This window comes from Leucoraja erinacea, chromosome 22 (genome assembly GCF_028641065.1).
Source record: "Leucoraja erinacea ecotype New England chromosome 22, Leri_hhj_1, whole genome shotgun sequence".
Lineage (NCBI taxonomy): Eukaryota > Metazoa > Chordata > Chondrichthyes > Rajiformes > Rajidae > Leucoraja > Leucoraja erinaceus.
This window is the reverse complement of record NC_073398.1, coordinates 8,403,306-8,427,599: the sequence shown is the minus strand read 5'-3', so window position 1 is coordinate 8,427,599 and position 24,294 is coordinate 8,403,306. Positions and strand designations below refer to the sequence as shown.

Sequence of the window (24,294 nt, the reverse complement as noted above, 5' to 3'; positions counted from 1 at the left end):
TCATCACTTTCCACTAGTCTTCATCCGCATACTCCGTCACTCTGAACAAAGGCCCCGACTCAAAACGTCGTCTATTTGTTTCCCTGCACTGATAGAGCCTGAACTAGAGTCAGAGTCATAGAGTGATACAATGTGGAAACAGGCCATTCAGCCCAACCTGCCCACACCGGCCAACATGTCCCATCTACACTAGTCCCACCTTCCTGCGTTTGCTGCATATCCCTCCAAATCTGTTCTATCCATGTACCTGTCTAACTGTTTCTTGAATGTTTTTGTCCCTGCCTCAACTACTTCCTCTGGCAACTTGTTCCATACACCCAACACCCTTTGTGTGGAAAAAGTTAGCCCTCTTTTCCCCTTCACCTTAACAATATGTCTTCTGCTCCTCGATTCACCTACTCGGGACAAGATTCACCTACTATGGGCAAGAGACTCTGTGCATCGACCCGATCTATTCCTCTTAAGTTTAATACACCTCTAAAAGATCACCCCTCATCCTCCTGCTCCCCAAGGAATAAGGTCTCAGCTTACTCAACACCTCGCCCTATAGCTCAGATCCTCTAGTCCTGGCAATATCCTCGTATATCTTCTCTGTACCCTTTCCGGTTTAACATCATCTTTCCTATAACATGGTGCCCAGAACTGAACACAATACTCTAAATGCGGCCTCACCAACGTCTTATACAACTGTAGCATGACCCTCCAACTCCAGTTCCTCCAGCAGTTTGTTTTTTTGCTCAAGATTCCAACCTGCAGTCTCAAGTCTCATGTGTTTATTCTTCTCATGGTTAAGAATAAAATCCTGTAGGAAAGAACTGCAGATGCTGGTTTAAATCGAAGATACACACAAAATGCTGGAGTAACTCAGCGGGACAGGCAGCATCTCTGGAGCGAAGAAATGGGAAACGTCACCCATTCCTTCTCACTAGAGATGCTGCCTGGCCCGCCGAGTTACTCCAGCATTTTGCGTCTATGTTTTAAGAAAAATTCCTGTTCTTTGTGAGAAAAAAACAATCATCCTTTTCTGTTTTGCTTTACAGTTAATCTTACATCCTCGAAACAAACCAATGCTTCCAATCCCTGCACAACCTGGGAACAAAGTTCATAAAACAATCTATAATGGCCACCTCTCAATCAGTTATTTATTGCCATGTGCCACAAGTATCACAGTCCTGTAGTCAAACAGCACAGAAACAGGAGCTTCGGCCCATCATGTCCATGCTGGCCATATCGACCTACTGTATACTAATCCCATTTACTAGCATTTGATCTGCAGCCCAGTATGCCTTGACAACTGTGGTGCAGTTCAGATGCTTCTTAAATGTTGGTTCCAACACCTTCTCCGGCACCACATTCAGGTGTTCAACCAGCTCCTAAATTCTTCCTCAGATTCTTATTAGAATTTTTATGTTAATTAGCAATGCAGCTACAGCTAACATGCTTATCTTTCTATCAGTTTAGCCTAAGCCATTCGATCATTCTTCCCGTGTTCGATATATCTACCAGCATGACAGTACAGCTGTTACATCGCTGTCGTTTCTAGTGTCACACTGGGCACTCATCTAAAATTAACTTCAGTGAGGATCAGGGTTAATACTACAATCAAATGCCATAGAGTAATACAGCTCAGAAACAGGCCCTTCAGCCCATCTCGTCCATGCTCTCCATCTAAACTAATCCTATGTGCCTGTGCTTGATCCATATCCTTCTATACCTTCTCTAACCAAGTGCCCAATTCCTCGAATCCATTAAGGACATTGGACTTTGTCTCTGGAACTGATGCCTACAATGCTGAGAAGTATATTCTGCTCTGTGTATCTTCCTCTTTGCTCCACCTATTTTACAAGAGTTTGATATGATTGTATTTATGCATGGAGAATCTGAACTGTTTGGATAACAAAGTTTCCCACTGTACCTCTGTACATGTGACAATAATAACAACCCTAAACTTAAACTTAGTAAATCCTTCCCCTCTCACCTTAAACCTATGTCATCTGGTTCTTGATTTCTCTGCCCTGGGTAAAAGATTCTGTGAATTTCCCATACTTATTCCATGAGAATGTGCTCCTCTGCACTTAACATTAACATTATTATGGTATTTTATGAAGCAAATCTGCAGAAAGATTTCAGCAAACCTATATTATGAGCTTTGTATTGACATATCGGGAATTATGGTGATAATTTGTGTGCATAAGTACTGTAGATCATGCCATGCAACAATGCTTTTGAACTGAAAGATGTCTGCAATCCTTTTAGTCAGCCTTTCTCTCTAAAAAGAAGTCTTGTAGAGAATCATAGAGTGATACAGTGTGGAAACAGGCCCTTTGGCCCAACTTGCCCACACCGGCCAACATGTCCCAGCTACACCAGTCCCACCTGCCTGCGTTTGGTCCATGTCCCTATAAACCTGTCTCATCTATGTACCTGTCCATGTACTGTTTCTTAAATGTTGTGATAGCCCGTGGCTCAACTACCTCCTCTGGCAGCTCATTCCATACTCATTTCCCTTTGTGTGAAAATGGTGGATGTTTGACCCATTTAATTTAATTTAAGCCCAAATCGGACTGTCCACCTGTGTTTATTTTACAATGACTACAGAGGCAGTGAAGATTAATTTGATTCTAAAGCTATCCACATTTCCTCCATCTACCTCAACCAGAAAGGACCGTCAGAACCTTTATCCCTAAATGGAAATGCCAAAGACTAGAAGGCGGAGCTTTACGGTGAGAGGGGCAACGTTTAAAGGAGATGCGTGGGGCCTGTTTTCTACACAGAGGGTGAAACACACTGCCAGGGGTGGTGGTAGAGGCAGATACAATAGTGGCATTTAAGAGACTTTTAGATAGGTACATGAATATGCAGGGCATGGAGGGATATGGATCACATACAGGCAGAGGAGGGGGTATAGAGGGAGGGAGAGGGGTAGTTTGTCTTGGCAACATGTTCAGCACAGACATCGTGGGCTGAAGGGCCTGTTCCTGTGCAGTGCAGTTCTGTGTACTGAGCCAGAATATCATATCTATTATTATAAAACTCTGATTTTGGATATTTACGTGGGTGCACTTCCCCTCGTGGAAGCCACAATCGGCTGGCCCTCCGCTGCTTTTTTCCACCCTCAGATCGCTCCGGTCCTCACTCTGGTCCACGCCAGCTGCAGCCTAGCTGGTGGGGCCTGGTGCCTGGTGGGGAGGCCTGGTGCCTGGTGGGGAGGCCAGCTCTACGACCTGGGTAGGTGCTGCCTCTACCCCTCCCCCTCCCTGGGGCAGAGAGAAAGAGGGTGGGGGGGGGGGGGAGGGGGGGGGGAGGGGGGGGGGGGAAGGGGGGGGGTGGGGGGAGAGGAGAGAGGAGAGGGGGAGGTGAGGGAGGAGGGAGGCCTCCCTCTCTGCCCCCCTCTACCTCTCTGTCTCCTCCCTCTCTGATTATCCCTGCTCTATCCTCTCCCGCTCTGCCCACTCCCTCTCTGCGCCCCCCTCTCTCCCTCCCCCCTCTCTCCCCCCTCTCTCTCCCCCCCCCCCTCCCCCCCCCCCCCTCTCCCCCCCCCCCCCCTCCCCCTCTCTGCCCCCTCTCTAGGGAGTGGTGAATATTGGGACCTAAGGGTGAGTGGTGGAGTATTGCATCCTGTGACGCCATCCCTCCCCCCCACCACCCCTCAATCTCTACCCCGTCCCTCTCGCTCTCCCTCTCCACCCCCTCTCGAGCCACACCTGCGCAGTTGGGGGTTATGCGTGAGTGGATAGGGCGGGGGATGGAGTAAAAGGAGCGAATTAATAATATTAATATAATATCACGGGGTGGGTTAGTGTGCGTGTGCGATGCCAAAGGCCGCACCCTCCCCCCTTCCCCCCACCGCAACCATGCGTTGAGGGGACGGGACCCTATGGGTCCACCTTGGTCTAGTTTTTCACTAAATTTCAGATGCTTTCTGATTTTTTTTTTTGAGGATTCGGCCCAGCCTCAATGGATCTTGTTGTGAGCTCACAGGTTTAATTTAGTTTAGTTTAGTTTAGGGATACAGTGCGGAAACAGGCCATTCGGCCCACCACGTCCGCACCGATTAGCGATCCCTGCACACTAACAGTATCCTGCACACACTAGGGACAATTTACAATTATTACAAGCCAATTAACCTACAAATCTGTACTTTAGAGTGAGGGAGAATCTGGTGATCTCAGGGAAAACGCACGCAGGTCACTGGGTGGAATGTACAAGCTCCATACAGACAGCATCTGTAGTCAGGAGCAAACCCGGGTCTCTGCCACTGTAAGGCAGCAACTCCACTGCTGTGCCGCCATGCTGTCCATGCTCGAAGAAAAAAAAGCAACATGCGAAAACTTTGTCGGCTTCAGTTTGGTTATTAAGGTAACCTTTCTCCTTCCAGACAAGAGAAGAAGTTTCATTTACTGCACAGTCATAGAGTCATCCTCTGTGACACCATCATCCTCTGTGTAAAAAAACATGCTCCGCACATCTTTAAGTTTTGCCCCTCTCATCTTAAAGCTACATCCACTAGTCTTTGAAATCTTCACAGTGGGGAAAAAGGTTCTGACTGTCTACCCCGTCTAATAATGTCACATACTCCTATCAAGTTTCCCCTCAGCCTCCAGAGAAAACAACCCATGTTTGTTTAGCCTCTCCTCATAACTAATTTTCTCTAATCCAAGCAGCATTCTGGGAAATCTCTTCTCAACTGTCTCCAAAGCCTCCACTTCCTTTCTGAACTGCTGCCTCATGCTCTAACAACCCAGATTCATTTGTGACCCTGCAGTGCTGTCTGTGTGGAGTTTGCATGTTCCCTCTGTGATCGGATGGGCTTCCTTCAGATGCTCCAGTTTGATAGGTTGCAAACTATGCTAGGCCCTGTAAATTGTCCCTGGAGTGGTAGAATTGGAGGGTTGATGAGAATGTTGGAAGAATAAACTACATTAGGGTAGCGGTTAATGTATAAATGAGTAGTAGTTGGGCCACACAGTCTCAAAGAGCTGAAGGGTCTGTTTCTAAAATGTTACGGCAATATTTTTTCTTGTGTGATTTGTGCAAAGCTTATTTTTGAGAGGAACGAGTTGGTGGGCAGCAATCGTCACATTGTCCATCGAGGACAATAGTCTCACACCAGTAGCTGAGCTTCAATTGTGGAACACGCCGTTCACGTTGCTTTGAAATCTGGAAGCACACAAACCTCAGGCTAAGCTGCCGAGCCCCAACAGGAAGCTAATGCTAAATACTCAATGAGCCTTAAGCTTAAATATCCAAGGCATTGAATCCTTCTGTCACATAATGGCAGTAATGCAAAGAGAGAATAATAACCAGAGTGCAGCTGTAGAGAAAGTTTAGATGAAACAACAGTGCAGGGGCTATAATGAGGTACACCAGAAATATATCCTTAGCATTCGAGAGCTCCGGTCAGTGGGGAAGAAGCTGTTCTTGAATCAGATGGCACATGCTATCAAACTTTGGTCTCTTCTGCCCGACAAGAGAGGGGAGAAAGAAAGAACTACAAGGGTGTGAGTGTTCCTTGACTACATTCCTAAGGGAACATGAATGGATATTGTTAAGGCGGAGATTGTCAGATTCTTGATTAGTAAATGTGTCAGGGGTTATGGGGCAAAGGCAGGAGAATGGGGTTGAGAGGGAAGACAGATCAGTCATGATTGAATGGCCATGTAGACTCGATGAGCCGAATGGCCTAATTCTGCTCCCTAGAACTTATGAGCATATGAAATGTAGATGGTGTCAAAGGTGGGGAGTCTGGTCTGTGTGATGGACTGGGCTACATCTACAACTCTCTGCAATTTCTTGTGGTGTTGGGATGAGCTGTTGCTTCTTTCAGTGCTGCATTGAGGTGGTATTCAACCTGGATAAATATTTGTTCATCAGCTCAAGGGAGGAACTTGTAAATAAACCAAAGGATCCATCAATTCTGTTCCGCCCGATATGAAGAGACTCAAGTGGCTGCCTCACCAACAGTCTGTCTGTCTTTCTTCTTTTTGTTATTGTTAGTATGTGTTGTATACTCTGTAGTTTAGAAGGATGAGAGGGTATCTCATTGAAACATATAAGATTGTTAAGGGTTTGGACATGTTCCCGATGTTGGGGGAGTCCAGAACCAGGGGCCACAGTTGAAGAATAAGGGGTAAGCCATTTAGAACGGAGACGAGGAAACACTTTTTCACACAGAGAGTTGTGAATCTGTGGAATTCTCTGCCTCAGAGGGTGGTGGAGGCGGGTTCTCTGGATGCTTTCAAGAGAGAGCTAGATAGGGCTCTTAAAAATAGCGGAGTCGGGGGATATGGGGAGAAGGCAGGAACGGGGTACCGATTGGGGATGATCAGCCATGATCACATTGAATGGCGGTGCTGGCTCGAAGGTCCAAATGGCCTACTCCTGCACCTATTGTCTAAAATGTATGTTTAGTGTTCCATGATTTGTTTTTTGTGGGGGGTGCTTGGTAAACTTTTTTTTCAATCTCTTACCTTGACGGAGATACGATTTTTTTTTTCCTGTATCGTATCTCCGTCCCCACTCCGGCCTAACATCGTGGAGTTGGCGCCCTTTACTGGAGCCCGATGGGCGCCCCAAGCCATTGGAGTCTGCGGGACTTTAACATCGTGGAGCTTGCAATCCCTTTGCCGGGGATCGAAGCTCCAACCAACCGCGGGGCCTGGGGACTTTAACATCGTGAAATCCGCAGTCTCTGGTAAGAAGAGGCCGACTCGGGAACTCCATGCCGCGAAGAGAGTTTCAACCGCCCCAACGCGAGAATTTCAATCACCCGGCGGGGGGCTTCGATCGTCGGCTGCGGGGGCTTTGATCGGCCCGACTGCGGATGTTTTGACTGCCCCGACCGCGGGAGAAAAAGAGGAAGAAGCTTGAACATTATTGCCTTCCATCAGTGAGGAATGAGGAATCCACTGTGATGGATGTTTATGTTAACTTTTATGTGGTTGTGTGTCTTGTTGCTTTTCACTTAGTATGGCTGTACGGTAACTCAAATTTCACTGTACCTTAACTGGTACATGACAATAAACTGACCTTGACCTTAACCTTAACCTTCATTTGAGTCAACGTTAAGGATTTTGTCTGACCACTTTGTCACCACCTCTGGTGTGTCTACATTTAGATAGGTTATAACTGACACCGATTATAGTGGAAGCTGGGACACTGGATAAAAGGTACAACCAAAAGGTATTGGACTAACTCAGTGGGTCAGGCAGCATCTCTGGAAGACTGGAAGACACAGATAGGTACGGGCGGCGCAGTGGCGCAGCGGTAGAGTTTTTGCTTCACAGCGGCAGAGACCCGGATACGATCCTGACTACGGGTGCTGCTGTACGGAGTTTGTACGTTCTCCCCATGACTGTGCGAGTTTTCTCTGGGTGGTCCAGTTTGCTCCCATTTTACAAAGATGTGCAGGTTTGTATATGTTAATTGGCTGTTGTACTTTGTCCGTAGCGAGAAGGATAGAACTGGTGAATGGGTCAGCTGGTCAGCGCTTCACTCGGGGCCTGTTTCTACACCGTATCTTGAAAACAAAATGGAAGTCTGTGGGATGTGGGGTGGAACTGGAGAACCCAGAGGAAACCTACACGATTACATAGCGAATGTGCAAATTCTATACAAACAGCACCCAGTCAGGATTGAACCTGGACTTCTGGCGCTCTGAGGTAGAGCCTCTATCAACTGTCCCACCATGCTGCCCAACTGCGAACCTGGATGCCATCCATGTACCAGGAGAACACAGAGACCTGGCATGAGAGACAAAAGAATTGCACACACCTCACATATCACCCGCCCCATCAGCTATCACTTGCCCCATGACTTCCCACATTGGCGTTATTAGACGCCTTAGATCCCACAGAACCAGAGCAGAAGCAATTCATCCTCAATCCCAAGAGAATGCCTGAGAATAGGAAGACGGAAGTGTCAGCCTTTACTGACAAATAGGATGAGGGGGGTGTTATAATATGGTGAGCTGGCAAAATATGAAGAGTCAGTAGTTAAGTGTCAGGACGATGTGGATTATTGTGGTTTTGTATGAGAATGGCCAGCGAGTTTCTGAAGAAGCCTTAATATTAGAGATAGAAAGGAATAAAGCATAAAGACCAAAGGATATTCATGGGGGTGAGAGGGAGGGGTTGGAGTTGGGCAATGGAGGCGCGGGTCATTAACTGATGAAGAATGTTCAACGCCTACAATCAATGGACAGCTGCCAGAGGGGATGACACACAAAACTATGTGATAGGTTTCCAAGTAGATCATAATTGTTCAGGTGGAATGTGAGAGGCAATGAAAGTGGCGGAGCAACTGATGACCAACACAACTGGCATGGACATCCAACTGAACTGATAAAGACGTCCAACCCACTGGAATGGAGTCCAACGCAACCGGAAGTTCGATCGTTTGCTCGTGTGTCAGACGATGTAGCTCGCTGTTGGCTTCTGTCGTCGTCCAACATGTTGACAGAATTGTCGCCCGACGCATCACAGAGTGCATGGTGTCGTCGCTTCCAGGGATCACCACGAGGAGGATTCTGTCAATACATCCAACTCACCTGGAAAGCACATCCAACTCACCTGGAAAGCACATCCAACTCTCAACTAGAATCAGTTTGATGTTCAGTTTTACTGATAATGAGATTCACGGTTGCACAGGATGTATATAATGTAGATGATACTTCTCTTTCAGTTTTTTTTAAATAAGACTGATTTAAAATAATCACAATATCCTGGACATAGGGAAAAAAAATGTAATAAGACCATAAACTGGTCTTAATTTCACAGAACCTCTGCTTATTAAATCTGTCTCTGCATCGATTACAAGAATTGGGATAAGAGCCATCTTGTGAAAGATTGATTCAAATTGCTTCAAGATGTATTAGACATTTAAGCGGTTTATAATGGGCGCTATTACTGGCATTAAAATTACCTTAGTTAATCACAACGAGGTAAAAATTAATCTTGGATAGACGTTGCAAATAGTTGGCAACATTGTGATAGGTTGGTATATCCCTTATCTGGCAATACTGCACACATCAACAGAATTGAGTAAAATATAGGGAGTGAATTTGGAGGCCACTGTCTTAACATTTATAGTACAGCACAGGAACAGGCCCTTCAGTGCCCATGCTGAACATGATGCCAAGTTAAACTAATCTCTGTCTGCACGTGATCCATGTCCCTCCATTCCCTGCATATCCATGTATCTATCTAAACACCACCAAAATGCCCCATTCATTTTCTCTTCGTTGACCTAACAATAATGCATACGCTATTAGTCACTGAAGTAGTTGAAAATATGAGGCTTGACAAATTTATTAGCTTAATTGTTTAATAATTAGCTAACTAGCCCTGGAAAATAAAGGCAATCTTGCAGGACTCACAACATCATAAGCTCTCAAAATTATTCACCAGGTACTTTCAAAGCATAGTAATTCAATAATGAGCGAAATACAAGGTTCTGGAGGAACTCAGCGGGTTTAAAGTGTTCTGAACTGAAACGTCATCTGTCCATGTCCTCCACATGTGCTGCCTGACCCGCTGAGTTCCTCCAGCACGTTGTGTTTTGCTCTAGATTCCAACATCTGCTGTTCCTTGTGTCTCACCTGTAATAATGACACAAGTATATACTTGTGGCTTATACGCGGCAGGTGGTTTCTACCTTACCTGAAAATGTTAATTAAAAAATAAATCTTTCCCTGGACACTAAGGGGAACCCGTCCCTCTTTTTCAGAATGGTACCATTAGAAAGTGTACATTAGATAGTGTACATTAGATAGTGTACATGATAGCACAAGGGAACACAATTTATTCCCTCATCATGTATCTATACACTGTAAATGGCTCGATTGTAATCATGTTTTGTCTTTCTCGGTACACGTGACAATAAACTAAACTAAACTAATCCAAACGATAGAATTTCAGATATCACAACATCCTCTGAGTACTGCACTGAAGAGTTTGTTGAGCCAAATGCACTCAAGTCAGTGGAGTGGGATAGACTTTACTAATTAACAGTCATGGCAAAGGAAGTTGCGCAGTGGGAACAAGCGTTGGGAATTTGGGAACCAAGTCTGAGGGACTCAATGTGATTTCCCATGCATTATTTAATCATTTTATGAGGCGCTGCCAAATTACCAGCATATGTTTCTGTCAAAGTTTTGTGCAGGAACTGTTGATGATAAATCCCATCCCTCAAATACAGATGCTAATTCTGCTGTGGGAGCTAGCCAAGTAAGTCTGTGGATCCATGAGTAGTTTAAGCTAAGATTATTCTTATAAATTAAAAAAAAGTCAGTCTGTCCGTCTGTCTGTCTCTCTGGAGAAAGGGAATAGTGATGTTTGAATCAAAACCCTTCTTCAGACTAAGAGTCAGGGGAGATGGAAACAAGAGATGTGAAAATGTACATAGAACAAATTAATGAAAGTTATGCAAGAGGATAAATCAAAGCCATCAACGATCTCTTTCTTTTAACTATCTCTTTCTTCTCTTTTTCTCCCTCACACTATCTCTCGTTCCCTCTCTCTCACTATCTCTCTTTCTCCTCACTCCCCTCTCTCTCCTCTCACTCCCCTTTTTTTCTCTCGCTTCTCCCTTTCTCTTACTCTCAACTCTCTCTCTCTCTCTCGCGTCTCTTTCATTCACGCTCTCTCTTTCTTCTCTCGAAGCAACAGTACACAGTCAAAGCTGCTTGGAATATAAAAGGTCAACCTGATTCATTATATGCATAATCAACATACAATTTTAAAAGGTCATCATAAGATGTAAAAACTCACGAGACAATCCAACCACTTTCTGAATTCACCAAACAGTACATTTCTACAAATTTGCTGCTTAAATCCAGTTGAGTTTCTCAGAGGAAATGGATTCATATTTCTCTGCTGATTTCCCTTGATCTAATCCTGCTGTTCTTCCAAATCCTTCATATTTGTTCATTTACAGGATCTGGGCATGTTAATAAGTCCAGCATTCAATGCCCTTGAGTAGTTACAAAAGAGCTTCTTCAGTACTTTTAGTCAGGAAGTTCTGGGATGTCGACCCAGTTACAATGAAGGAATAACCATATACAGTACTTGTGATTTGTAGGGAATTCCTCAATTGAATAGAGAAAGGCCTGGATAGAGTGGACCTGGAGAGGATTTTTCTACTAGTGGGAGAGTCTAGGACCAGAAGTCATAGCCTCAGAATTAATATGTTCAGTCCCATCCCGAGTATACTCAGATTATGGTCACAGGGAAAAAAACTTGGCAGGGAACAGGTTAAAGGACGTTCCTTTAGGAAGGAGATGAGGAAGAATTTCTTTAGTCAGATAGTGGTGAATCTGTGGAATTTATTGCCACAGAAGGTTGTGGAAGCCAAGTCAATGGATATTTTTAAGGCAGAAATAGATAGTTTCTTGATTAATATGGGCATTAGGGGTTATGGGGAGAAGGCAGGAGAATGGGGTTAGGAGGGAGAGATAGATCAGCCATGATTGAATGGCAGAGTAGACTTGATGGGCCAAATGGCCTAATTCTGCTCCTATCACATATGAACTTATGAAACGTGATGGTGTTCATATGAGCTACATTTAGCAGGTTCCATAAGTTTTATTTGTCAAAGATGATCGCTAGGCTCCTGGCTGAATGTAATACAAGCATCAAATTGATAAAACCAACGACAGGATTCCATCAGGTTCTGATAATTGAGTGTAGACTGATGGATTGGTAATTAGCCAGATCAGAGTTGGCCTGCCTTTGTGAATGGGGCATATCTTGGCAATCTTGGCGGCACAGTGGAGTAGTGGGTAGAGCTGTTGCCACACAGTGCCAGAGACCCAAGTTCAATCTTGGCCTCAGGTGCTGTCTGTGCAGAGTTTGCATGTTCTGCATGTCGCAGCGTGGGTTTCCTCTGGGTCCACACTGACCTTCGATCACCCGTTCACATCATTTCTACGTTATCCCACTTTCTCATCCACTCTCTCCACACGGGGGGGAAATCCACAAAGACCAATTAAGCTGCAAACCTGTACGTCTTTGGGATGTGGGTGGAAACTGGGACACCCAGCGGAAAAACCCATGTGGTCACAACGAGAACGTACAAATTCCATATAGACGGCACCTGTAGTCAGGATTGAACCCAGGTTTCTGGTTAGGAAGGTTAATTAGCCTCTGTGAATAGCACCAAGTGTGTAGGATGATTGAGGGTCGGCATGGGGTTAGTGGGCCACAGGGCCTGTTTCCACGCTGCATCTTTAGACAAATCGAAACACCTGAATCACCAAGGTATACATGGAAACAGATCAAGTGCTGGTGAATGCGATTAGTTCTGATGGGTACTCAGTATTCACAGGGCTGTCTTAACAGCATTATAGGCCCCCGGGCAAAGCAGTGCACTGGGGCCCCTACACTTGCAGTTTCTTTATGCCGAATCAAATATGCTGTCATGCACTTGCGATGTTCTTCTCCGTTTTCATGTTCTACAATACATAGATTAGCATGGGGCTCCCCTATACTCGTGGGGCCCCGGGCAACTGCCCCATGTGCACATGCGTTAAGATGGTCCTTAGTATTCAGTGTGAACATGGTGGGTCAAAGTGCCTACTTCTGACTATTTCTTCCCGAAATCTTTTGTACAATTACAATAACATTACATGCCTTGAATCAGCAGATAGCATTGAGAGGCTGCAATTAGAGTGGTACCTTGAGCTGAACGTAACTTAATTCACATTCAGAGTTATAATTTGTGAAATAGATTGATTTTTAGATTTAATTAGGACAAAGATAGACTCGTGATGAAGCTGGCATTGGGAACTGGATAACGAGGTGGTGAAAGAGAAAGCAGAAGCAGACAAGCTAAATGAGTCATAAATAACTGAGAGGAACTAGAAGGCTGTGTATTTATTTTTCCCCAAAGTGTAGTTTAGTTTAAAAAAACATAGACACAAAGTGCTGGAGTAATTCAGTGGGTCAGGCAGCGTCTCCAGAAAACATGGATAGGTGACGTGTTGGGTTTGGACACTTCTTCAGACTGATTGGGGTAGGAAGAGAAGTGGGGGAGGAAGGGGGGGGGGGGGGGGGGGGGTAGCATAACAAAACTTGGTGAGTGTGATAGGTGATAGGTGGATACAAGGGGGGGGATGAGGGGGGGGGGGGGGGGGAGGGGGGGGGGGGGGGGGGGGGGGGGGGGGGGAGGGGGGGGGGGGGGGGGGGGCTTTATGGTTGGACAAAGACCAGCGATGAAAAGCCAAATGAATGTGAGATACTGGAGAATGCAGTCACAGAAAGAACATAAACCCGTACAGACAACACCAGTAGTCAGGATTGAACCTGGGTCTCTGGTTAGGCCCCTAGTGTGTAGGGAATGGATAAGAAAGTGGGATAACATAGGAACAAGAGCATTCAGAGGAAACCCGCACAGTTACAGGGAGAATGTGCAAACTCCACAGAGACAGCACCCGAGGTCAGAATGAACCCTGGGTCTCTGGCACTGTGAGGTAGCAGCTCTACCAGCTGCACCACTGAGTCGCCCACAGTTATTCCTTCTCTGGACTAAGTTTGAGCCGCTCACTCCATTTTCTAAGGAGAAAACCCAGGGAAAAATGGTTCTATATCTAATGTTTTCTGCATATTTTCTTTCAGCGATGGGATATGTTCCTTTACATCCATGCACCAGAATAAATTCATATTAATTTGCCTTTCTTCTTTCTACATACCTGATGCACTTCACAAGAAACTGATGACTCGTTCTGCTTTACACGGTGCGTGTAAGAAGGAACTGCAGATGCTGGTTTAAATCAAAGAGAGACACAAAACGCTGGAGTAACTCAGAGAGACAGCCAGCATCTCTGGAGAGAAGGAATGGGTGACATTTCGGGTCGAGACCCTTCTTCAGACATGTACCTGCTTGTCACAATGTGCTTTTGATTAAGATAACTGACTGCCTTGTCCTCCAACATTTTCGCCACCTCCAACTGGATCCCACAGTAGCCACATTTTGCCATCTCCTCCCCTTTTGCCTTTCAGCAGAGCCCACTCCGTCCGTAACTCTCTGGTCAATTCGTCCCTTCCCACCCAAACCACCCCTCCCCTGGTACTTTCCCTTGCAACCGCAGGAAATGCTGCACTTGTCACTTTACCTCCCCCCTTGACTCCATTCAAGGACCCAAGCAGTCTTTCCAGATGAGGCAGAGGTTCACCTGCACGTCCTCCAACCTCATCTATTGCATCCACTGCTCTAGGTGTCAACTGCTCTACATCGGTGAGACCAAGCGTAGGCTTGGCGATCTTTCGCCTGCTCCAACTAACCAACCTGATCTCCCAGTGGCTCAGCACTTCAACTCCCCCTCCCATTCCGAATCCGACCTTTCTGGCCTGGGCCTCCTCCATGGCCAGAGTGAGTTCCACCGCAAATTGGAGGAGCAGCACCTCATATTTAGCTTGTGCAGTTTACACCCCAGCGGTATGAACATTGACTTCTCCAATTTCAGGTAGTCCTTGCTTTCTCCCTCCTTCCCTTCCCTTTCCCAGCTCTCCCACAGGCTACTGTCTCCACCTCTTCCTTTCTTCTTCCCCCACCCCCCCCCCCCCCCACCACCCACACCCTCCACATCAGTCTGAAGATGGGTCTCGACCTGAAATGTCACCTATTCCTTTGCTCCATAGATGCTGCCTCACCTGCTGAATTTCTCCATCATTTTTGTCTACCTTTGATTTTTCCAGCATCTGCAGTTCTTTCTTAAACACATTGTCATGCTCCCAGTTTCTTCTAATTATTAAAAAAAATCTCTTTAATAGTTTAGTACAGGGGATTTACACTGGTGAACATCCTTTCTGCCATGCTTTTATCAATCAACACACTGAGTCATATATTCTGAAGAAGGTCTCGACCCAAAATGTCACCTATTCCTTTTGTCCAGAGATGTTGCCTGACCCGTTGAGTTACTCCAGCATTTTGTGTCTATCATAGATTCATAGAGCTGTACAGCACAGATCCTTCAACTCACCTTGTCCATTTCGACCAAGTCGGCAAATTGAACTTGTGAACTTATAGCATGTTGAGCTGGTCCCAATTGTCTACATTTGTCCCATATCCCTCTCAACTTGTCCTATCCATATACCTGTCCAAATATCTTTTAAAGGCATTGTTTTTATTCTCTCATAAGATACGGACTACCATCTGAGTGAAAAGGCTATCCCTGATGTCTGTCTTGCCCCACAGGATTGTGAACACCTCATTAAAGTTAAGGGCCTGTCCCACTGATCGAGGTAATTCAAGAAGAGTTCTCCCGAGTTTCCCCTGATTCGAACTCAGAGAATTACGGTAATAGCCGCTCGTAGGTACTGGGGGCTCTCGTGAACATTTTTCAAACTGTTGAAAAAACATCACGAGCTTACCGTGTGACCCCCGTGTGTCCCCTTCCTGATTCCCTAACATCGGGAACAATCTTCCTGCATCTAGCCTGTCCAACCCCTTAAGAATTTTGTAAGTTTCTATAAGATCCCTCTCAATCTCCCCTAGTACATGCCGTTAGCGTTACGAGCCGCTACTAAGAGACGTCCCGAGCTCCGACATACCTGCTACGTACATTCTACGTACTTACCACCAGTTTGATTTTTTTTTAACTCGGGAGAGCTCTTGGGTAAACTCGTATTGTGGGACAGGCCCTTGACTCCTCAGCCTCTGACGCTCAAAGAAAAAAAACTCCCGCCTATCCGCCCTTTCCCTAAAGCACAAGCCCACCAGCCCATGTAACATTCCAGTGAATCTTTTCAAACTTAATGACATCCGTCCTGCAGCAGGGCGACCAGTGTCGCACAGTTCTCCAAGTGTGGTCTCACCAATGACTTGTACAGCTGCATCATGCTATCTTAACTTTTTTTTTTATGAATGAAGACAACTCTATCGGTATGAACAAAAATAAGCATCCTTTTATCTTTCAGGAAACGATCCCATAATACTTTTGGAAACACATGTTAAGGAATTTCCACTAGTTATCTCTAATGTCAACGTATAACTGTGCTTCTTGAACAGATCGTGGGAAAATCCATCAATTGGCAACAAATAGGGGCAGCACAGTGGCACAGCTGGAAGAGCTGCTACCTCACAGCTCACAGGGACCTGGGTTCGATCTCAACTTCGATTGTGTTGTCTGTGTTGAGTTTGCTCATTCTCCCTGTAACTACGTGGGTTTACTCCGGGTGCTCCGGTTTCCTCCCACGTGCAAGTTAATTGTGCAAAGGGAAGCAAAAATGGGATAGCATAAAACCAGTATGAATGGGTGATGGAAAGTCAGAATGGACTCAGTGGGCCGAAGGGCCTGTTTCCATGCTGTAACTGTAAACTAAAACAAAACCAAACTAAACTAAAGAGAACGTCTTTCATAAAGTCACATGTGGCATTAATATAATTACAGAATGAGCCAGAATCTGTGGTTACTGCAAAATAATGACACTCCCCACAATCACAAAGGAAGCTTTCACAAAGACCTGAGTAATATTTGTAAGGATAAGGTCTCATTTTCTGATTATCTGTTGCTGTTCTTGGAACCCAGCAACTGTGACGTCATCCAATTGATTGTGCTGCCAGTCATGTTAAAGAATTCTTACCAATGTGTTAATTTTATAAGCGACACTAAATGAATTTTGAGCTGCAGACGTTTGATGGAACTGGAAACCGAAATATCATAAACATGCTTCCGAAAAAAATAAGAAATATGTTCAAATCACTTGAATTTTTATATTTCCATTTCAGCAACCTGTTCTCCTCATACATTGTTAATTATGTAGAGTGGGATTGTGTGATAAGCAGTAAGAATGGCTTAGAATGCCATTAAAACTTAAGCAGTCCTCGTGTAGTCAAGCATATGATTCTGTGAATAATTTGCGTTGGTAAATAGCCATGGTGCACAAATTTCAGCTTGATTGCAGCAGGGAAGACCGCAAAAAGAAAATGCTGATGAAAAAGAACACAAAGTGCTGGTGTAACTCAGCGGATCAGGCAGCATCTCTGGAGAACATGAACAGGTGACGTTTCGGGTCCGGGCCCTTCTTCAGAAGCTGTTTTTTGGTATAAACAAGCATCTGCATTCCTTGCCTCTCCAACACCCTAATATAAACCTGGCTGAATTTTTGGGAACAACTTTTAGGGCAGCACAGGGGCACACAGTGGGTCGATGGGTTGCCTCACAGTGCCAGAGACACAGGTTCAATCCTGACCTCAGCTGATGTCTGTGTGGAGTTTGCACGTTATCCCTGCGACCGCAGATGGTTCTTCCAAGTGCTTTGCTTCCCCCTCCCCTATCCCAAAGATGTGCAGGTTTGTAGGTTAATTGGCCCTCTGTAAATTTCCCCTAAGGTGTGGCTGAGGAAGTGGGTTAACATGGAGCTAGCGTGAATGGATGATCGATGGTCGGCGTGGACTTGGCATGCTGTAGGATCTGTTTTCATGCTGTATCTCTAAACTAAACTTTGATTCCAGCATTAAGCCACACAATGCAGGAGAATTCCAAAGTTGGTGTTGGTTTTGTGGAATAATGAAGGTGACTCTGGCATTTCACCATCAAGGAGAAGGACATGCATGATGCTAAGGTTATGGAGGGATTTGTTGATATTCTAGAGCTGTCAATATAAAGTGGGAGGAGTTGTTGAATGCCTTGTAAAACATTAAGGTGGACAAAATACACCTCTCTCTCACACACCCGTCCTATATGTTTATAGTCTAATTTTAAAATTAGTCTAATTTTTTAATAGTTCTTTTTTAAACGTATTTTATACTCATATTCCTGTGCAGCTGGAGGACTGCTCCAACAAAATTTTGTTGTCTTGTACAATGACAATAAAGATTATTATTACATTATATTATTATTATTATTATAAGACACAAAATGCTGGAGTAACTCAGCGGGACAGGCAGCATCTCTGGAGAGAAGGAATGGGTGATGTTTCGGATCGAGACCCTTCTTCAGACTCTTTAAGTTGAGTCTGAAGAAGGGTCTCGACCTGAAACGTCACTCATTCTTTCTATCCAGGATTACTTCAGCATTTTGTGTCTATCTTCCATTTAAACCTGCATCTGCAGTTCCTTCATACACATTAAAGTGGACCAGATGGGGCAGAAGCAGGGGAAGAGATTGCTGGGTATAGACACAAAAAGCTGGAGTAAATCAATGGGTCAGGCAGCATCTCTGGAGAAAAGGAATAGAAATTGAGTCTGAACCGCCAGACAATGAGGGCTGGCATGAGAGAAGTTTATGAATTATAGGAGGCATATATAAGGTAGACAAAAAATGTCCACAGGTTGGAATTGTCAAAGACATGAAGCCATAGGTTTATGGTGAGAGGGGGAAAGTTCAAAGGTCATAGGTATGGCAGATTTTTTTATACAGAGGGCTATAGGTGCCTGGAACACAGTGCTAGGAGAGGTGGTAGAAGCAAGCATGAAGCAACATTTAAGAGGCATTTAGACAGAAAAATTAAGAGGCAGGGAATGAAGGGATATTGACCATGTGCAGGCAAATGGGATTAGTTTACATCAGTGTTTATTTTGTGAGAGTTCACATATAAACAAGATTGATTTACTGCAACCAATAGCATTGAGTTATATACAGACCGGGATCTTTTTGTCTGCAAATAAACACTGGTTTAGATATGCAGATTTGAATGAACTGAATTGATTGGTTGAATGATACAGTATGGAAACAGGCTCTTCGGCCCACTTACTCCACACTAACCATCGATCACCCGTTCACACTGGTTCGATGTTATCCCACTTTTTCTCACATTGAGGGCAATTTACAGAGACCAATTAACCTACAAACGTGCACGTCTATGGAATGGGGAAGGATATCGGAGCACCTGGAGGAAACCAACAGAGGAAGAACATGCAAACTCCACGCAGACAGCTGCCGAGGTCAGGATCGAACCCGGGTCTCCAGCGTTGGGAGTCAGCAGCTCTACCAGCTGTGCCACCTTGGTGGACTAAAGGCCCTGTTCCTGTGCTGTACTGATCTATGTTCTGTGTTTATTATTGTGATAAAACTTGTAGCTTTAGTAGCAATTAACTTAAAATATATTGTTGAGTACATAAAAGAATGAGTAACACTTAACATTGTCCTGTTATTTTACGGTCTCTGACACATGAATTACAACATTGCAATCTCATGTTAATAATTAGGAATCATTTGAGGCTACATATCATCTACCTGATATATCCACTGATGTCGCTTTGTCCTATTGACTGGTTGTTGGTGAACGTGTCCTGTGAAGATGCTATGAAATAAGCCGTCATGGGCAGGTCCATGCGTTGGTGGACTTTGGTGTGATTTTGATTGAAGATGCAGCAGTCTGTGGAGGTTATGTATCTCAGGAAGCCACAGGGGCTCATCAACTTTCTTTTCAGCTTAGCTGCGTGACAGAATGATGATTAAAATTAGATTTTATTTCTATTTTCTCTTCCTCCCTTCTTTTACAGGGGTTGAAACGCACCAGGATGCATTCTGACAGGGGTGAGGTACCCTAATGGCACTTTATCAGGCTGGCTATTAATCACTCCTGATTCTTGGCACTGTTGCCGGGGGTGAATTGTCACACAAGGCTGTGGTACAAGACTTTAAGAGCGCAAGAATTTCCGTACAAGCAGGCACAAGCGTGGAGTCAAAGAAAGCAATCATTCTTCCTGTTCTACAGCATAAAGGTTTCCCCCAAAGGTCACTCCAGGTGAGCTCAATGCAGGACTCTGAACTTGCACACAAAAGTAATGAAACATACCTTTGATACTTTCTTTCGTACAAGCTAATTACAAAGTTGTAGTGATCTTGCAATGCAAAATTAAATACAAGAAGTGTGAAATGGAACGTCAGTAATGTACGGTGTGTGGAGTAAAACTTTGGAAACTTGAGTATGAAAAGCAAAGTTATATGAAATCCACTGAATATAAAGTAATTGAGCCCAGCAATATCCTAGTAGCTTATTAGACAAATGGTTATTTAATATTATCACCAGTTGGTTAAAGTATTTTGGGCGGATAAATTAATTATTTCATTCCATTCAAACATTCCATTGACATGCTGTCTATGGTCATTTGACTGATTCTCCAGCTATTTTGAAAGTTCATCAGTTCTTTAAAAAGAATGAAGCTCAGGTCCTCTGGAGTATATTTGTTGGAAAGGTTTGTCAGCAACAGGGTTATATTATTCTGCTTGCACTCAATCAAAAGTTAAATGAAAAGAAATAGAGTCAGAGTCATACACTGTGGAAGCAGGTCATTTACTCATCCATACCAAGCAAAATATCCCATTTACCTGCATTGAGCCCATATCACTCTCAACCTTTCCTATTTACGGTATATACCTATCCAAATATGTTTTTATTGCTGTTATTGTACTTGCCACAACTACCTCCTCTGGCAGCTCGTTCCATACACCCACCTCACACAAAGTAAAACATTTTGCCAAGTCAAGTCAAGTCAAGTTTATTTGTCACATACACATACGAGATGTGCAGTGAAATGAAAGTGGCAATGCTCGCGGACTTTTGTGCAAAAGACAAACAACAAAACAATCAAACAAATTATAAACACAATCATAACACACATATTCTTTTACATAATAAATAATAGAAGGAAAAACGTTCTGTAGAGTTAGTCCCTGGTGAGAAAGGCGTTTACAGTCCGAATTGCCTCTGGGAAGAAACTCCTTCTCAACCTCTCCGTTCTCACTGCATGGCAACGGAGGCGTTTGCCTGACTGTAGCGGCTGGAACAGTCCGTTGCAGGGGTGGAAGAGGTTTCTCATGATTTTGTTTGCTCTGGAGTTGCACCTCCTGTTGTATAGTTCCTGCAGGGGGGTGAGTGAAGTTCCCATTGTGCGTTCGGCCGAACGTACTACTCTCTGCAGAGCCTTCTTGTCCTTGGCAGAGCAATTCCCAAACCAGATGGTAATGTTCCCAGACAAGATGCTTTCCACCGCCGCTGCGTAGAAGCACTGGAGGATCCTCGGAGACACTCAGGTTCCTATTAAATCTTTCTACTCTCACCTTAAATCTGTGTTTTCTGGTTCTTGATTCCCCTACCCTGGATAAAAAGGGGCTCCTGAGGGTGCAAGAGGCTGAGAGATGATCTTATAGTAATGTATGTATATCATCATGACGGGAATAGATAGGATGAATGCACATTTCACCCAGGGCAGGGGAATCTTGAGCCAGGGGACATACTGAAGATTTGACGTGAGAGGGGAAAGATTTAATAGGGACCTGAGGGTAACATTTTCACTGAGAAGGAGGTAGGTATATACAAATTAAAGAGTGAATAGTCAAATCTAATATAGTTTACAAAATTGAGTCGTTCTTCTACAAAAGCATGGTCTAGAAGAACAAAAGAATTCCTCGGTGCCAAGTCTGAATGACATTGTAAATTATATGGAACACAATATGGAGGACAGGTTGTCTTTTTAATAAGGACATTAAGATGGAAACCTGCGTAATAACATGTGCTTCTTTCAAGTCCATAAAGAAGCCAAGATTGTAAAAAATAGCTGACGCTCCAGAGATAAGTAATAACTTGTTATTGGATGAGCTTGATTTGGACCCAGCTTTTCCTATATTCTGAAAGGCTATAGAATCTTTCAGTCATGCCATATTCAGACTTGGTAGGAGTGTTTTACTGAGAAGAAAAATGTATAATTGCGCTAACTTTACTTTGTTCTGTGAGTGGAGCCCGAGGAGCACTGAGCAACGTGTGTGCCCTTTGTAGATCTCGCCACTCCCGTCTGACAAATTGATTGAAGATTGCCTTGGTTTACATTTACTAATTTTGTTGCGGTCTGCTTTTTAAGAAGACAAACTTTGACACAATGAGCTGCCAGAGGATGTAGTTGAGGCAGGTACCATAACAACATATAAAAGACACTTGGATAGGTACATGGATAGGAAAGGTTTAGAGGGATATGGGCCAAACGCGGGCAGGTGGGACTAGCTGATCTTGGTCAGCATGGACAACACAGCAAAGACAAAGTGCTTGAGGAATTCAACAGGTCTAGCAGCACCTGTGGAGGGAATGGACAGACAATGTTTTGGGTCGTGGGGGGTGTTTTCAATTCTACAGTCTTCATAGTCTTTGCCTCTAAGGACTTTGGAAGAGTTTTACCATTCTCTTGGAGAATATGGTAAACAGGCCTTGTGGTTTGCAATATTAGACTTCTTTTATAAAAGGCATTTCCCCAGTTTATATTCTTTTTAGAGATACATCCTCGAATCAGCCCCTTCGGCATAGACAATCAATCACCTGTTCACGCTAGTTCTATGTTACACAGTGACCCGCTCAGTTACTCTAGCACTTTGTGTCTTTCCTTAATAAACCAGTATCTGCGGTTTAGACGTTAGAGATTTGGCGTAGAAAGCTATCTCTTTGGCCCACCGAGCCCCTGCCAATCAGCGATCACCCCGTACACTAGCACTATTCTACACACTAGGGACAATGGACAATTTACAGAAGCCAATGAACGTTCAAATCTGCACGTCTTTGGAATGTGAGCTCCAGAGTTGTGAGCTGTGGATTCTACTGAGGAAAGAATCAATACTTACATCTCATCACAGGTTCATGGTTTTGCATTATCGATAAAGCTGTGTATTCATCTGCGTATATCTCATGCTGGTCATGCGTCAGAAAGTACAGCAGATCAAAAGTTGTGAGGTTTTTGCCATCAGAAGAATATTGTTTGAATAAGTCATGAGGCAATGATCGCCTGGTGAAAACCTTGTAAATATAAATGAAGTCCTCTGCCCCAAACTTCCGATGTTTCACTTTGTCAATAGCCTGTACAATACCAAATAGAACAGCAAGATTACTCAATGGCATTTAACCAACCACCAAGACCATAAGACATAGGAGCTGAATTAGGCCATTCGGGCCACTGGATCTACACTGCCATTCAATCATGGCTGATCTATTTTTCCCTCGCAATCCCGTTCTCCTGCCTTCTCCCCGAAATCTTTGACACCCTTAGTAATCAAAGAGCCTATCAATCTTCGCTTTAAAAATACCCGATGTCATAGCCTCCATTGCCATCTGTGGCAATAAATTCCACAGATTCACCACCCCCTAATTAAATAAATTTCTCCCCATTTTCATTTAAACTAAACTTGATGATTAAACACTACAGCACAAGAATAGGTCATTCTACCTATGATGTCTGTGCCGAACATGGCACTAAGTTAAACTAATCTCTGACAGTATGTGATCCATATCACAACAGTGACTTTATTGGAAAAAAATCAAAAGTGTTCACATATTCCTGGTAGTGCATTCCAGGCACCCACCACCCGTGCGTATAAACCTGCCCCGCACATGCTATTTTGTATCATATTTCTTTAATTATAAATAATTACACCAACAGATATTGAAGAATAGATCTGTTGCAATCGCCATTTCCAATACTGACCTTCACATAGTTCTCTGTGTAAATGTTGGCCATAGGAATGTCCAGTTTCTGTAGAAGTTCAATGGTTTTTAGCAAATCTATGTCTCCATTCCTGAAGTCATATTTCGTGGAAAGAAGGAGCCATCTAACTCGGGTGTTAAGTGCTTCTCGTCAAATTTCCGTTCACACAAAACCAACAGATTCAGAAGAACTCAGTTTGGTCTTCCAGCAATAACAATGCATCAACAATGCGTCAACATCAGAGATGCTTCATGTTAACTATGTTTACTCCTGTCATTGTTTTTTTCTCAGGGACTTTATTAACACATTTCATCTCTGCTTGGTCAGGTGAACAGATTTGTGTATTCAAGGTAGTTTTGTTTCCCTGCCACCACCCCACGCCACCCTGGTGCACACTCCATTGCTCCCACCATCTCCATTATCCCTTCCCCTCCGCCATACGCTCATCTCCCATCCTCGTCATCCATTTTCCTTTCATCCCTCCTCTTACCCCTCCCCCATGTCCCAATCCCTCCCTCTGGCTTTTTCATTTATCCTCTTTTCTCCTTATCCAACATCCTTTTGTCTCCTCACCTCTAGCCCTTGTTGCTTACTCCATCCATCTGCCAATCCAACCCACCCTCTCCTTGCCTGTATCCACCCATCACTTGCCAGATTTTGTCCCTCTCCCACCTCTCTGTTGCAGCTTTCTCTCCCCCCCCACTACAACCAGTCTGAAGATGTGCCCCGACCCGATATGTAACCTGTCGATTCCCTCCACAGATGCTGACTAATCCGCTGAGTTCCTCCAGCAGTTTGTGCTTTGCTCAAGATTCCAGCCTCTGCAGTTCCTTTGATCTCTACCCTTGCTTCGCCTGAGTTTTAGTTCCATCACGGTAATTATAGCAT

The 24,294-nt window shown here is 44.3% G+C and overlaps 1 protein-coding gene across 1 annotated transcript in view; it reads right to left on the bottom strand.

The window, feature by feature from the left end:
- Positions 1-23,745, bottom strand: part of LOC129707688 (1-phosphatidylinositol 4,5-bisphosphate phosphodiesterase zeta-1-like) — a 70,667-nt gene extending 46,922 nt beyond the window's left edge. The window contains exons 1-3 of the mRNA XM_055652884.1: positions 23,407-23,745; positions 22,550-22,781; positions 19,175-19,376 (exon numbers count right to left, since the gene is read on the bottom strand). Coding sequence (XP_055508859.1) covers positions 19,175-19,376; positions 22,550-22,781; positions 23,407-23,439 — 467 coding nt within the window. The 5' untranslated portion in view covers positions 23,440-23,745. The remainder of the gene's footprint in view (positions 1-19,174; positions 19,377-22,549; positions 22,782-23,406) is intronic.
- Between the last annotated feature and the right edge of the window lie 549 nt (positions 23,746-24,294).